This window comes from Marmota monax, unplaced genomic scaffold (genome assembly GCF_021218885.2).
Source record: "Marmota monax isolate L192 unplaced genomic scaffold, Marmota_monax_Labrador192_F-V1.1 WCK01_AAM20220418_F8-fsc00028, whole genome shotgun sequence".
NCBI lineage: Eukaryota > Metazoa > Chordata > Mammalia > Rodentia > Sciuridae > Marmota > Marmota monax.
In genome coordinates this window covers 1845070-1862129 of record NW_026694779.1, presented here as the reverse complement: position 1 = coordinate 1862129, position 17060 = coordinate 1845070, and the positions used below count along the sequence as shown (strand labels likewise).

Below are 17060 nucleotides of genomic sequence, written 5' to 3'. Positions count from 1 at the left end.
CCTAAATTAATGATCACTGCATAATATCATTCCAACTGTCAGAGACATAGGTTTGGGAACCGAGTGACCTGCTTAACATCACCTCCAATGACCACCTGGGAATCAGTATGTCTCATCTCAAAACTCTAGATCTATGGATTTAAAGGTCCTAGTTCTCAGAGGAGGATGGCTTCTCCCAAGACACAGCAAATATCTCACTAAACTTAAAGTTAGGACTGCGATGGATCACTTTAGAATTCCGTGCTGAAAGTCCAGGAAATGAGGTGCTTATATATCAACAGGAGCAAATGACCCTGATCAGCAGGAGGTAGGGTTGCAGATACAGATCCCTTAGCATCCCTTGCCCAGATTTTTTTTATATTTATTTTTTAGTTGTAGTTGGACACAATACCTTTTAATTTTATTTATTTATTTATATTTTAAAAAAATATTTCGTTTTTGGGATGGGGTTGTGGCTCAGCGGTAGGGTGCTCGTCTAGCACGTGCAGGGTGCTGGGTTCGATCCCCAGCGCCACACAAAAATAAAATAAAGATATCGTGTCCAACTGCAACTAAAACAAATTTTTATTTATTTTATAAATACCTTGGACACAAAACCAACTAAAAACTAAATCATACATCTGCTTTTGCAGATCACAGGGAGGAGTTTGAATAAGCTTAGCTTTGTACTAAAGGAAATTCCAATCCTTTTCTTTTGCTCAGTTTCTAGAAAAGTTGGCATGTAGAAATATAACCCTTCACTGTCCTCTAGATGTCTCTCTGAAGAAATTCTACAGATACTGACATTTGGGGTCCTCTAATAAAATAGCCAAGTACTTGGAACATGATTCTATATGAAGCCCATCAGCTGGTGTACCCTATCTGTCACAAGGAACTCTCAGTCTTCATTTTAGTGCTTCACTTTTTAAAAAGAGGCCAGGAAAAGCATCCAGATATTTGAGGAAGACCTCTAATACAATAGATGAGCGAATGAAAGGAACTAAGAAAGACAAATAAAGGGAACAAGAAAAAAACTTCAAAATTATGATAAAGATCATTAAAGAATTGAGGAAGAGATGATGCATTAATAAAGCAAGAATAGGGTGTCATAAAAAAGAGTCTCCAATGGGACCTGGAAATTCAGTAGAAAAGTTAAACAATCAATCTTGAAAGATTCTTCCAGAAAGCTGAACAGAAAAACCTGAGGAAACAGGAAAAAAAGAAAGAAAAACAAAACAAAACAAAGCAGGAGTTCTACAAATAACAGGAATTCCCAAAAGAATAAACTAAGAAAGTGAGTATGAGGAAATTATTTCAGAAACAATAGATTTTCTAAAACCAAACTTCATAATTTTCCAGATACAAAAGGCCCATCAAGTGCTCAAATAATAAATTTAAAACAGACGTGTTTAAAAATAAAGGCAAGTCATCACAAAAGTTAAGAATAGTGGCTGGGTGTGGGGCACATGCCTATAATTCCAGTGACTTGGGAGGCTGAGGCAGGGGGATTGCAAGCTCCAGGCCAGCCTTAGCAACTAAGTGAGGTCCTGAGCAACTTAGCAGGTTCCTGCCTCAAAATAAAAAATAGCTCAGTGGTTCAAAGCCCCAGGGTTAAATCCCCAATATCAAAACAAATAAACAAACAAACAACAACAAAAGTCTGCAAAAAAGGAAAATATCCTAAACACTGTCAGAGAGATAAAAGGGGTCATATCCAAAGGATAGGCAATCTGAACGCCACCAAATATGTAATGCAATACTGAAAGAAGAAATGGAGCTATGACTTAAAATTCTGAGGGAAAATGATTTCTACTCTAGAATTCGATATCTAGCCTATTACTGGTTGAATGATCCATCAGTGAGATAGATTTATCAGAGGTATCTGATCTCAAACACTTGCCGCTCTCACAATCTATGTGAAGAAGGTACTAACAGACATACTTCACCAGAATTATGAAGGAGGAAGATACAAGATCCAGAAGACAGAATAGCAAAGGACAGACTAGCAAGGGAAATTCTCAGGGTGATAACAAAAAGAAGTTAGGTAACCTAGGAAGGGACAGAACAGGGGCCTCATGGAAGAATGTCCTCAAGGGGCTGGGGGAGAAAACACTCAATGTACTTGACTATAAGCAGATGAGTTTCATAGATCTCTGAGAGTTTCAGGATTTTTTCCCCCTATGGTGGGATTGAACCCAGGGCCTTCCCCATGCTAGGCAAGCACAAACACTCTACCAAATAAACCAAGCAAGCGGGAGGGGGGAAGGCAATTAACTCCAGGAGAAACAAGTTGTACAGGAAAGGGAATTTCATAATACTGTATCTCAGCAATAAAAGAGAAGCTGTCATAGCCCTGGGGGTGGAGCTCAGTGGTAGGGCACTTGCCTAGAATGTACAACATTTTGGGTTCCATCCCCAGCATGGGGGGATTGTCATAATAAAGTAAATGCTGAATATTAACTTAATGAATAGTTATAAAATAACTATAGTGGAACATGAGGGGGTGAGGTAAGAGGGGAAAAGTGAGAGTGAAACAGGAGAAAAACACATGTGTGTGTTGATGGGGTTAGTGTAAGAGTGAAAAAAAAATCCTCATCTTCACAGTAGGATGGCAAAAATAAAGTATAAAGCTGAAAACAGTCAAGAAAGAAGTTAAATCCTTTAGAATTTAGAAGGGGGTGGTAAATATCACAGGAATCAGCTACAAAGCTGAAGAAGCTGCCTCTGGAGTAGGTAGAGAAAACAGGGAAGGGCAGAACAGGGAACTGCTATTTTTTGTTATAAACCTCAAGGTACCACTTGGCTTTAAACCATGGGCAGATATTTTGATAAAAGTAAAAATTTAAAAAGCAGAAAACAAAAATACTTTAACTTGAAGCAAGCATGGCAAAATCCCTTAAAATGAGCAATGATTGTTCTGGCATTTCACATTATCTGTTCTTTTCTTGTTTTAAAAAGAATTCCTGCCGGGCTCAGTGGTGGATAACTACAATTCAGCAACTCAGGGGGCTGAGGCAGGAGCATCACAAGGTCAGTGGTAGCCTGGGGAACTCATTGAGACCGTCTTAAAATAAAAAAGTTAAAAAAAGGACCAGCAGGTACAGCTCAGTGGTGGAGCACCCTGGCTTAAATGCCCAGTACCAAAAATAATAATAATTCCTGTTTCTTAAAGTTGTCTTTTCAGTTCAATTCCCAGTACCTCATGTAGCTCTTGCCTTAGGAGCAATGGAAGTTATTTCCCACCTACGGTTTACCTCCAGTCTGCCTTGCTGGGTTTTATACACCACTTGGGGATTCTCCTGTAGAATGCTGCTGTACAGCTCGCGGAAATGCGCCATGTTGGGCAGTACAATGTTCAACACTTTTGTCTTATCCTCTCCAATCACCATCCGAAAGTCACCTAGTTAAAACAGACAGAAAAATAAACTCCCATTTAGAATCCCCATTTGCATGTAGGAACTGTAACTCCCACACAGGTACTGCCCTGCTTCGGCCTGGCAGGATCTCTCACCCAGACACTTTGCTTCCTTAAAATTGTGAACAACTTACCCAAGGAAGACAGGTACTTATTTAGAGCTTCTCAAATCACAAAGCCCTATAGACTAGTGAAAACGCAGTTACCTAAGTACACAAGGTAATCATCAGGGAGAAGCTAGTTTCTTTTTGTTTTTCTAATGCAGAAGATTCTGTACTTATAATCCTTTATTTTAAAAGCAACGCTCTGCCTGTGGCCATTCATGGAGACAGGAGTTGTGTATTAGCACTTGAGATTTGTCCTTGCCATTGCTCACTCATTGTGGATCTGTTTGCATGGGGGCTTCTGGGGAGCTTTATGAATGTAATTAACCTTATTGCATTTGATGAGGGCAAGAGCAGTGAGTCTTAAAAATCCCAATAAGAAGAGGTTTACATTTAAGATGAAATTAAAAGCAGATATAATCTGAAAAGTTGCAAGTGGTGAGAAATGAGGGGTGTTATGTTTGCCTGTGACATGAAATGAGCTGAAACATCAATAACAAGCACAAAGAGCAACTTTTGAAACAAAATGAAAAGTGCCTGCCTCTGCTACTGACAATCATCAGTGAGACTCCGAGGAAAAGAGAATGTTTGAGTGAATACCCAGTGGGCAAATGTGAATTCAAAAGAGGCTGGTAGGAGTTGGGGTGCAGCTCAGTGGTAATGTGTGCTTAGCAATTGTGAGGCCCCCGGGTTCAATTCCCAGAACAGAGAGAGAGAGAGAGAGAGAGAGAGAGAGAGAGAGAGAGAGAGAGAAAAGGAAGCTGGACCCTCCCAGGTTAAGCACAGTGAGAAAAATATGGCGGAAACCTTTCTTGGACAGACAGCTAAGTGCCAGGGAGGTGGCAAGTACAGGCAGATGCCCTAGCTTCTGAGAAGCCCCTGGGACTAGGAGGATGGTATAATTTGTTATCCAAACTAGGTCATTTTAGAGGATGAAGAGAGCACTACAGACAATTACACCAGAACAAGTATTAACTGCCAAACCAGGGCACACTGGTTATCCTTGCCAATTTACTGTCTCTAGATGGGAGAAGAATTCAGAGACCACTGCCTGCCACATGGATTTTTCTAGAGCCAACTGGTGTCTTATTTAAGGAAAAGCAAAAATATAAAGAGGTCTGCCAATGCTCTGAATAGGATTTGATCCCTCTGAAACTCATGTTGGAGTTTAATGTCTTTGGGGAGGTATTAAAAGGGAAGAAACTTGATTCTGGGGCTTAGAGGTGGGGCCTTTTAGAGATTAATGAGGATTAGATAAGTTGGTCAGGGTGGAGGTCCCGTGACTGAACACCGGCAGCCTCCCAGAAGACAGACATACATAAGTTCCCTATCACTATGTGATGCCCTGAACCATGTGGGACTCTGCCAGCAGGGTCACCACCAGATGTGGTCTCTTGGCCTTGAACCAGAAGCATGACTTCAAATAAATCTCTCTTCTTTATAATTTATCCAGAGAGGCGGCATTTCAGTAAGAAATAAAATATGCTGGTTTTTAAAGTTTCACAATAATTTGGTAGAATGCAGCTGGGGATATAGGTTTCAGAAAACCAGAAGGGATATAGGTTTCAGAAAACCAGAATTCTAAACACCCTGAGGAACTTGACCTTGGCATAGGCATTGACTGTTCAGGTGAAAGTGCAGAAGAGATCCCACCATAACACGCTGCCCAACTTTGGATGAATTTGTTATTTTGTTCCAATTTGACTGATTGATTGATTATAGTGAGGGGGATGAAAAGCAGGGCCTCACTCCTGCTAGGCAAGTGCTGTATACTTGCTGCTACCCTATTTTAAAGGGACAGAGAGTACATAGTTAAAACCAAGGATCACTGCTAATGAGGGTGTTGAGGAACTGGTCCTTTTACATTGCTGTTGATATCAGAAACTGCCAAAATCCTTGGAGGGCAGTGAATCAAGAAACCCCATGGCTGGTGAGCAAGCCTAGAGAAATAAGAGGTAATGTTTACTAAACATCTGGTACACACCAGGCACTGCTCCCGGGCTGTTGTGCTGCCCCATTTCACCCACGCAGCTCTCCTCTTGGACAGACCATTCCTTCTCCAGTTAGTAGACAAGGCAACCGCCACAGAGATTAAGTACTTGCCTAAGACTTCCCAGGAAGTAGGAACATATCAACAATGGGCTGAGGCTGGGCGCAGGGGCACACACCTGTAATCCCAGTGGCTTGGGAGGCTGAGGCAGGTGTTCAAAGCCAGTGTCAGCAACCATAAGGTGCTAAGCAACTCAGTGAGATCCTGTCTCTAAATAAAATAAAAAATAGGGCTGGGGATGTGGCTCAGTGGCCGAGTGACCCTGAGTTAAATCCCTGGTAGCCCCTCCCTGTGAAAAAAATGGGCTGAGGACATAGCTCAGTGGTAGAGTGCTTGTCTGACATGGGTAAGACCCTGGGTTTGCTCTCCAGCACCACAAGAACAACAGAAACCCTGTTCGTTGAAGTGTTATTTGTACTGGAAGCAAGCCAAATGCACAATAGAGTAAATGGATAAGCTATGATGATAAATCCATATCCTATCACGGAGCAACAGTGTACCACCATTAAAAATTACAGCCATCATATATAGCAACATGGAAAATGGTCGTATAATAATGTGCAATAAGAAATGAGGGTTCATAAGTACAACAAAAAAACTGCAAAAAAGAAAAACTAGACAAAGGGATCATATAAAGATGGGGGGTTACAGGGAAGCTCAGTGGCAGAGGGCCTGCCTTGCACGCACAGGCGTGGGTCCATCCTCAGCACCATGCACATGAAAGAAGTTATTTTTGCTCTAATAAAATATACACATATTCTGGGTTCTGGGTATATGTTCTGTGCTATCTCTTAGCCTTAGCAAAGCCTCATAAAGTTGAAATGATTCCAGTTTTACAGATGAGGAGATTAAGTTTCAGAGATAAGTTGCCCAAGGTCCAAGTGCCTCTCAGTTTCAGGGTAGTGACATTTTAGGCAACTGTTTTCCTCTGTGATTTGCCTCACTTCTATAATGCTGGCGTATTACTTCTGGTATTTAAAAATAAATTCACAAGACATATAGGTGTGATGACGAATGTGAATGGAGATATGGCTGGGTTAACTTCCAAATGTGCAAACCCTGATGCTTTTATTGAAAACTCCTATTAATCTTTGAAGGGATGAAATGTCATCAAACTCTAAATTTCACAGGGCTGCCCCTGAAATGAAAGATTACTTTGCACTACCGCTGAGTCCTAAATATCCATGTTAATCCTTCTCTTTCTATACTTTCCACACACAAAAAATTCTTAGAGTTTAGACAGTAGATGATTAAGCTATGATGGTAAATCCATATCCTATCATGGAGGAACAGTATAACACCATTAAAAATTACAGCCATCAAATATAGCAACATGTATTCAATTGATTAAAATGTAAAAGCAAATGAATTCAAATCCTCTCCCTAAAGAACAACTGCATGCCATGACTAAAAGACCTAGAGAATACCCTGGACTCTGAGAACAAGGGCTGGGCTTGTTCAGCTCTGCACCCCTGGCCCCTCCTACACTACCTGGCACAGAGAAGGCACATGGATAAACGTCTGCTGAATTGAATTTCTCCAACTGCCGTGCAGCAGAACCCCGAGTCCAGCCACAGGGGATGGTAGGTAAACGGGCTGATTACTTGTTTCTCTTCAGAACAAAGTGAATAAAATCGTGGGCACAGTGTGAACCAGCATCTGATCATAAGAATCAATTTTCTTATCTTTGGAGATCTGTTTGCAATAGATTGAGAAAAACTGACTCTTAGCTTTTATTTTATCTTTATTGCTGGTTTAAACTCTTGAATGTTCTACCCTAAGAACTGCCAGAATAATGCAATAGGGCAAACAAAAGAATAATCTCTCTTTGGATTTGATGCTCAGAGACTTGTAAACCATCTATAGCTCTGTGATCCAGGCATGCAACCAGCAGCCAGGGGCCTAATTATGAACTTGAGGGTGGGAGAGGGGTGCACAGCACCATGGAAAGACTCTTCCAAGGTTGGCAATGTCCCAGGGGGATTTGAGTCAAGTTATTTAACTTTTCTGAGTCAGTTTCCTTCTCTGTAAGACGGCTTTACAATCCTACTAATTCCACCACCTCACAGTTCCTTTCAGATTTAGAGAATGTTTTGTTAAGTAGTAAAGCAGATACTGCTGATAGTAAGATTTGTACATAAGATGGGCAAACTGGCACCGTGATGCACACCTGTAATCCCAGCAATTTAGGAGGCTGAGATAGGAGGACTCCAAGTTCGAGGCCAACTTGGGTAACTATGTGAGACACCATCTCAAAATAAAAAACAAACAAAAAAAGGGCTGGAGATATAGCTCAGTGGTAAAGAGCCTCTGGGTCTGGGGTTCAATCCCCAGTACCAAAACCAAAAAAGAAACAAACAGGATAGGCAAAGGATAGAGAAGAGAGGAAAGCCCTGCATCTAAGATAACAATTATTGGTTAACTTTTCCTTTTTTTTAAATTAGTCACAATATTGCTGTTATTTCAGTTCACTGAACATCTGGGTGGCTACTAAGCCCCAAGAACTGTGTTAGACACTGGAGATAACAATGATCTAGGCCCTAGCTCAGGCAGCAAATGACACAATTTGTTCAGTGCAGGATTTTATGTGGTAGTTCAAGGACTGCAGCCCAAACTAGATGGTTTCTTTTTGCAGTTCTAAGGACTGAACCCAGGGCCTTAAACATGATAGACAAGCATTCTACCATGGAACTAAATCCTCAGCCCTTTTAATTTTTTATTTTGAGACAGGATATCACTAAGTTACTGAGAATTTGCGATCCTCCTGCCTCGGCCTGCCCGGTCTATGAGATTACAGGTGTGCACCACTGTGTGTGCCTGGTGTGTCTGTCGTGATACCAGTTATCTTAGTGGTTCTGAAGTGGTGTCTATGTGGCTTTGACAGGCACTTCCCTAATACGAATAACGCTGAGCATCTTTTCATGTGCTTATTATCTATTTATATATTCTGTTTGACAAAAATGCCTATTCAAATCCTCACCTGTTTTTAACTTGGGTTATTTTTATTGTAATTGTTAGAATTCTTTATATAGGGGCTGGGGATGTGGCTCAAGCGGTAGCGCACTCGCCTGGCATGTGCGGGGCACTGGGTTGGATCCTCAGCACTACATAAAAATAAAGATGTTGTGTCCACCGAAAACTAAAAAAGTAAATATTAAAAAAAAAAATTCTCTCTCTCTTTAAAAAAAAAAGAATTCTTTATATATTTTGATAGTAGTTCCTTGTCAGATATATGTTTATAAACATTTTTTCTACTTTGTTAGTTGCTTTTTACTTTCCTGATGATATTACTTGCAGAACAAAAGTTTTTAATTTTTATGTGGTCTTATTTTTTTTTCTTTTATTGTTTCTGCTTTTGGTATACATTTTGGTATATATCTGAGAAATCATCTTTCTAATCTAAAGTCACTCTTTTAAGAGTTTTATCTCTTACATTTAACTCTTCTATCTATGATTCATTTTGAGTAATTTTTTGTGTGGCATGAGTTAGGGATCTAACTTCATTCTTTTGAAATAGGACAAAATAAGTACTTTGTATTTTAAAAAATGAGTAAAGCAAGCCACATGCAATGACACATTCCTTTAAACCCAGGTACTTGGGAGCCTGAGGCAGGAGGATGCCAAGTTTGAGTCCAGCCTGGGCAACTTAGTGAGACCCTGTCTCAAAATAAAAAAGAAAGCAAGGGCTGGGAATATAAACTCAGTGGTAGAACACCTGGTAATTTAATCCCCAGTACTGCTAATAAACCAAAAAATAAAAGAAACCTAAGGCAGTTTTTCTAAGAGCCAGCCTAATGTATTACTCAAAAGACATTCTCAAAAATATCTCCATACCTGCAGGAAGAGAATGAGGTAAGAAGAGGATGAGGTAAGAATAAACTGCTGAAGTACTGCTATATAAATCTGAATTATTTTTCTTTTTTCTACTTTAGAGAGGTACAAAGTGAGACCCTGGGTTCAATCCCCAGCACCAACCTCCTCCAAATCCTGGAAACACAAGCAAAGACAAAAATTCCTTTCCTCCCAAAGACAAATTAAACCAACCAATAAATAAAATGTACAGTGTGTCAGACTGTGGAAAATGTTGTAGAGGAAAAAAGGGGGGGGGCAGGGAAAAACAACAGGCAATATTGGGGTGGCAGGGAAGACCTCAGATAAGCCAGGATGGAGGCCTGTGGGAACCCTGGGGGGAGGCGAGCCAGCAGGACCATGAGGAGAACTGTCCCAGCTGTGACCCAGGGAGGGACCCTTCACGGAACAGTGGGGGGTGACAGCAAGGGTTCTGGGATCAGACCCTCTGAATTAAAATCACAGCTTGGCACTTACACGAGCTACAGCACCCTCAAACGTAAACTGGGAGCCATATAGGAATGAGATTCCCCGTTGGAGGGAATGAATGAGTTGACATGTGTAAAGCACTAAGAGAATCCCTGATACAGGAGTCACCAGAGTGTCAGACGTTACTCATGATCCGTGTCCTTTGGAAATGCTACCTTTTCAGAAATAATCAAGTGTACACTGGGTTACAGAGGTCCCAACTGTGGCCTCAATCAAAGGTCAAGTTGGCCAAGGAGACAGCAGGCCTCCTAATCTTGACAGTGGCCTTCTGAATCCTCCAAGTCCCCCTGCCCCCATGACCAGAGCACCCAGTGGCACTGCTGGTAAGGTTCTGGAAGGTTTTACATCACAGAATAAATCTGTTCACCCCAGAGAAAAAAATGTCTCCCTACTGGCTTTCACCAGAATCTAGGCATGAGGACATTTACTCCTGCTTTAGAGTGCAGGCACACACACAGATTTTCCTCCCCCAAGAATCGACTGGCAACTCCCTCGCTGCTTTGCTTGTTCCTAGAAGTCAGCTTGCCTGTGTTCAGTCAATCTGGCATGGACAGCAGCCCATTCATTCTCTCCCTGGACAGTGCTAGGAGGTGTTTTTTCATTCCTTGAGGACCTTAAAGGGACAGATGAACTGGGGCTGTCAAGTTCCCATCTACCTAAATATTCCAATTTGAACATTTTTTTGTCAACATGTAACAAGTTTCTAATTCTGGCTGGGCTGGTGATACAGCACAGTGGTCAAGTACTTGCCTAGCAAGTGTGAGGCCAGGGTTTAATCTCCAGCACCATTCAATCAATCAATCAGTGGGTATGGTACACACACCTGAAATTCTAGCTACTAAGGGAGGCTGAGGCAGGAGGATCACAAGTTCAAGGCCAGCCTCAGCAGCTTAGTGAGACCCTGGTCTCAAAATAAAAAATAAAAAGAACTGGGAATGTAGCTCAGTGGTTAAGTGCCTCTGGATTCAAACCCAAGAACCACAGTTAATAAACAAAACAGTAACAACCATTTTCTGAGCACTATCAATGAGATAAGATGCTGGGGCTTTTATATATATTATCTCACTAAAAATTTCTTTATGAGATACTTATTTCTACCTTATAAATAAGAAAATGGGGGGCTTGGAAAGAGTCAAGCAACTTCAGAAAGCTGGTGGTAGGTCCACCATGTACTAGATGAGGGACGTCGGTCAGGTAACCTCTCTGGGCATCAGTTTTCTCATCTTTAAAAGGGGACAATCACACAGCAACCAAATCAAAAGGCTCTCATGAGGATTATTAAACCAGTTATCACATCCCAAAAAAAAAGGTAGCTCCTGGCATACAATATTGAGTGCGGCTTTCTCCAGCCATAGACTTCAGGTCATGGACCCTTCCCCTAAACATCCCCTTGACTTCTTCACATATGCTGTTTTTTCAGTTCACCATTGACTCACCGTGCCTGCACGTGTTTACCAGTGTGAAGTTCCTTAGAGCAGAAGTTCTATCTTCAGCTCTTTGGGTATGAGTCGCTGACTCATTTGATAAATGTTAAGCCAGGATCGTTACCTAAAATTAGTCATTTTTATAGTTTGCACTTACTTAAGAAAGCTCCAGGTGACTATTTCAAAGTCATTTGGTATTCTTTTCCTGTTTACTGAAGTGCTGACTTCTAAGAATAAGTGAAGGACTAGAAAGCTTTCTCGTCCCTAATTTTGCAGGCCTTCTTCCTCCACCTACTCCTTTCTCACCCATCATTTACAATAATGCTGCCATAAATAGGGGCCCCAGAGCAGTCAAAGTGACCTTTAAGTACTATATAAAATGTATGGGTTATTATTATTCATAGTAATACCGGCAGATCTTGACTCTGCCAGTAACTACTAGCAGGAACTTGCCCAATTATCGCAGAGAGGCACTATTTTCTCTATCCCTTCCTCTTCTCTTCTTCTGGAAGGAGAAATGTTGAACTTCACAGGCAAGGGACCCCATATAATCCCTCAACTGGGAAAAGATGGAAAATGTCAAAGTTGTAAATCAAAGAGAGGCTGGGTGGGTAGTTTCAATACTGGAATATTCTGAGGTCTTGGGAGATTTGGGTTTAACAAATGGTCAGAATTCTTTCAATTCAAGGATACTGGGTTCTCAGAAGCCTAGGAAAGATAGGAGGAAAATTGGCCTTTTGACACAATGCCTGAAGCAAGTCTCAAAGCTGTGAAAATGACCTACTCACGGGACCTACATCCTTTTCTACCCTTACCAGTCTAGTTCTAGCAAAACTCAGCTACAGATTTATAGTAACTTGAATGACCCTTAAGAAAATCAAAGACTGGGGACATTGCTCAGTGGCTGAGCATGTGTTCAGCAAGCATAAGGTTTGGATTCAATTCCCAGGACTAAAAGAGTCAACAGACAGGTAAAAGTAGTTCCCATTACTCTCTAGTCAATGTTCAGAATTTATTAAAGAGAGCTTCCAGCCAGAATCCACCCTGCATTATGCAGATGTTATTACATGGGAGAAAAAAATAAGAGTGGTAACACTGTGGGCCCCAGAGAGCAGTCCCATCTTCTCCCAAAGTCTACCCATCACAAGAGGCTTCTTCTCTTTTTGAAGTGCTGGGTATTGAGCCAAGGCCTTGTGCATGTGAGGCAAGCACTCTACCCACTGAGCTCTATCCCCAGTACCACAAAAGGCTTCTGTTATGTCTTTTTTCCATGTGGGAATTTAGGGAGGGAACAACTCCAAAAATGGACTCTATTTTCCCACTCACTGTATGCACATGGACCCATTTATTCTGGTAAGTAATAACGCTATTCTTTGCCTCTTTTTTTTGGTCTTTTCGTTTTTTTGTAGATGAACAGCACACCTTTATTTTGTTTGTTTATATGTGGTGTTAAGGAGTGAACCCAGTGCCGCACATGCTAGGCAAGCCCTCTGCCACTGAGCCCCGGCCCTACTCTTTGCCTCTTGATGAAGGGCATGCATGCTGCCAGGTGAAGCTGGAAGCAACAAAAGGTCAAGGTTACTTCACTTCTGTTCTTTCCAGTGTTGCAAATACAGCTGTGCTGTGCTAGATGCATTTCAACAAGAAGACAGAAGAATGAGACCTCTGAAGGCTCTTACAGCATTAAATTTCCATGAAATATTATCTGTGTTGAGATTTGGAGAATAAATAAGCTGTTTTGAGGACTGAGTTCTCTGACTTACACTTAAGAAACTGGGAAAGACATTATTGATTTAAGACAGTGGTTTTTAAACTTTTTAAGCAGCAGATAATTTTTCTTGTCAATGAAAGAAAAAAACATCTTTTTTGTTTAATGGTGCTGGGGATGGAACCCGGGGCCTTGTGTATGCTGGGGAAGCCCTCTGCCACTGAGCTACATCCTCAGTCTGTAACTGAGATCTTACGTGGGACCTCACTGTATAAAACAGGCAAATGTGATGCTCCTCTGGCTGAAGCTTGGGTAAGGAACCAGGGGCCCCAACCTCTCAGCTCTCCCCTCGCCCTTTATAGGATCTGCTGCCATCTCTGAGGAACACAACTGGCGGAAAGGGAAAGAAGTCAACATTTAGACAAATTAACAAACAAATGTTTTGAACAGCCAACAATAAAAAATTAAAAAATAAAAATAAAAATAAAATAAATAAATAAATAAATAAATAAATAAATAAAACATCAGGGCTGGGGGTGTAGCTGAGGGGCAGAGCACTTGCCTAGGACCTGCAAAGTCCCAGGGTTTGAACCCAGCACTGCCAAACGCCAAAACAAAAACACTAATAAAACACCAGGTAAACTAATGTTGAGCTATTTTTAATTGTTCAATGTGAATGATGTGAAATATTTTTTTATTCATATATCTTTCTGAGTAGAAGGTTGTGAAGATATTTATGTTATACTTGACAATTTGGTAAGTATTATGTTTTTGTAGGTTTTCTCATCTATTTCTTGGATTTTATCTTTCCATCTCTTTTTCCTGGTTATTTTGCAATATAATACAAGTGACTTTCAAAGAATTAGTCTCAATTGATCATAAATAAATACTGTCCATTTTGAGAGTTTAAAAAAAAAAAAAAAAAAAAAAAAAAACAAATACATTAAATGAATGGGGAAGAAGGGAAAGCTTTTCCTTCCCGTGGAGGAAAAGGATTTGGAAAATCATAACTTTGGACCAATGCGGTAAAGACTGGTTTGAGCAAAACTCTTCCATGGGTGCTTAATTCAGGAGGGAAAGTTTGGTAAGAAGCAGGAAATTTCTGTGACCTTCATACAGACAGACTGCATATAAGGGATGAAACACTGGTTATAAAGAGGCAAATGTTGCTGGTCTGTAGACTTCAGAAATGTGAATGCCATGTAAAAAAAGGAAAAGTGAGGTTAGCATGCATGAGGCCTGAGGCTCAATCCCCACCACCAGATGATACAATAAAAAATAAAGAGAGGTACAACTAAATTCAGTATATGATTTTTGACTAGGTCATGTACTTGAGGGAAAACATTATTGGAATGCCTGATATTTGGAATATGGATTATCAGTTTGATCAAAATCATCATTATCATCATCATCATCATGGAGACTAAACCCAAGGGTGCTTTACCACTAAGCTACATTCCCAACCCTTTTTATTTTATTTTGAGATAGGGTGCCACTAAATTGCTGAGACTTGCCTAGAACTTGAGATTCTCCTGCCTCAGCCTCTGAAATCACTGGGATTATAGATGTGGGCCACTTTGACCTGCTGCATCAGTATTAAATTTCCTGAATTTGGTAACTGTACTGTGGTTATGGTCTAAAGAGGACATGATATGTATGACCTCAAACAGTTCAGGAAAAACAACAACAACATCAACAACAACACAGTACATTTATATACAGAAAGAGCAGTGGAAAGCAGGGTCCCAAGAGGAGCATTGGCATTGCCCCAGAACTTTGTTGGAAATATAAGGTCTTAGGCCATTTCCCAAACCTACTAAATCAGCTGTCTGGGGTAAGGTCAATAATCTGTTTTTTAATTAATTTTTTTATTTTGGCAGTACTAGGAATTGAATCTAGGGGTATTTTACCACAGAGCTACACTCCCAACCCTTTTTATTTTTATTTTAAAATAGGGTCTAACTAAGTTGTTGAGGCTAGCCTCAAACTTGCAATCCTCCTGCCCCAGACTCCCAAATCACTGGAATTAAGGTATGCCCCACCACATTCTTTTTTTTTTCCAATAATCTTTTTAGTTGTAGATGGACACAATACCTTTATTTTATTTATTCATTTTTATGTGGTGCTGAGGATCAAAAGCAGCGCCTCACACGTTAGGCAAATGCTCTACCACTGAGCCACAACTCCAGCCCTCCAGTTGTTTCAATAAGCCCTCAGAGGCATACTGAGTTTGAAAACCACTGGTACAGAGAGAATGAGAAAACATACAGTAAAATGTTAAAATTGGCGGATCAGGGAAATGGGTTTATGGGAATTTTCTGTTATTATTCTCAAAACCTTTCTGTAGATTTGCAATCATTTAAAAATAAAAATAAGCAATAGCAATAACCAAAAATCACCCTTGGATAATAACTGGAGGGGGGGCTGGGATTGTGGCTCAGCGGTAGAGCGCTTGTCTAGCACGTGCGAGGCCCTGGGTTCAATCGTCAGCACCACATAAAAATAAATAAAGGTATTGTGTCCAACTACTCCTAAAAAATAAATATTAAAAAAAAATCCGGAGAGTTATGGAGAGGAGAAGGGAGACACTGGATGTAGGGAGGCAAATCAGAAAGCTACTGCAGTAAGTGACACAGGAAGTGATAGAATTTAGAACTAAGACCACTGCAGTCCCAGGGCAGGGTGAGGAGCAAGCTATTTGCATAGCGTTCAAATGACAAATCTCCTTCTTGGAAAAGGTTTGGGCACACAGGACACTAACCAGAGTAGGAGAGTCCAGCGATCTCTATGAAGAGGTCTTCCTCAGAAAAGCTTTCGGGGAGCATGAGGAAAGCAGCAGTCACAGCACTCTTCAGATTTTTATCAAGCGCTGACCTAAGGATGACATTTTCATTCATTGCGATAATTTTTACCTGGAAAAGGCAAACATTCAGAAGAAAAATTTTAGAAGAGGAGTATTGCTCAAGCCACAGGCTGACACATATAGCTGGAACCATCCCAGATACCGACCACTGAGATCTTGGAATATTAGTTTGGTTGACATGAAATGATTACTATTCTAATAAGTAATCCCAGAATCTCCTCTTATGCCAAAATCAGAGAAATCATCACATAGGAAGGGATCATAATGCCAAAGAAAACAAAATTAATATTCTTTTTAAATGAGGAAACTCACCACAGGCTTTGAAAAAGAATAAATATCCTTTGGGAATATCAATATTTTTATTTTTTCATCTCAGTTTTTAAATTTTCTAGTGAAAGAAGGCATTTTCTTTACTCAGAACTCACCTCTCTTCTTGCCCACAAATAACCTAGGCAGTTCATGCTTTATGATTTTTAGATACACAGATCTGAAACTCGGTGAAGGAAAATGGAAAGAAAATTAGCTACAATTGAAAGATCATGGGTTTTAAATATAGATCTGGGCTCAAATCCAGGTACTTACTAACTGTGTGAGTTTGGGCAAATGACCTAACTTCTCAGAACTTAAGTCATCATCTATAAAATAGGGATAACAGATTTGTATCAAGGAATTGTCAAAGATTGAAAACAATAATAAATGTAAATGTTTGAGTTCATGCTTTGCTCAATACAAAGCATTATTCTCCTAAATCCATGTCAGAAGCAGCTGTCTTTGACTGTCTCCAAACCCATTAAATACATTAGAGCTCCAGTCTGTTCTCAGAGTCTCGGTTTTTAAAAACAGCAAGGTAGGGCTCGGGATGTAGCTCAGTGGTACAGTGCTTGCTTTGCATGTGTAAGGCCCTGGGTTCCATCCCCAGTTACACACACACAGACACACACACCACATACACACACAAAATGCACTCTAGTTAAGAAAATATTTTGTTCAAGTCTCAGCTTCATCTCCTCCTAGCTGTGGTGATGGGCATTGCTCCTTATCAATAAAATGGGGTTACAGACCAAATGAGATACAGTACACAATATATTAGCTGAAGTGAGCTTCCTTTGGTGTGCTTTTCGGTACACAGGCAATGAGTTTCTCTAAGCCAGAGGTTTTTATCTTTGCTAGCATTAACGT

The 17060-nt window shown here is 40.5% G+C and overlaps 1 protein-coding gene across 4 annotated transcripts in view; it reads right to left on the bottom strand.

Moving 5' to 3' along the window:
- The window catches only part of Tamm41 (TAM41 mitochondrial translocator assembly and maintenance homolog), a 49833-nt gene that overhangs the window by 17620 nt on the left and 15153 nt on the right, over positions 1 to 17060 (bottom strand). For 3 of the 4 annotated variants that reach the window (XM_046425570.2, XM_046425571.2, XM_046425572.2), the window contains 2 exons: positions 15780 to 15930; positions 3234 to 3379 (listed from right to left, as the gene is read on the bottom strand). In XM_046425570.2, the coding sequence (XP_046281526.1) occupies positions 3234 to 3379; positions 15780 to 15930 (297 nt within the window). The remainder of the gene's footprint in view (positions 1 to 3233; positions 3380 to 15779; positions 15931 to 17060) is intronic. The other variant, XM_058572944.1, reaches the window with a different exon arrangement.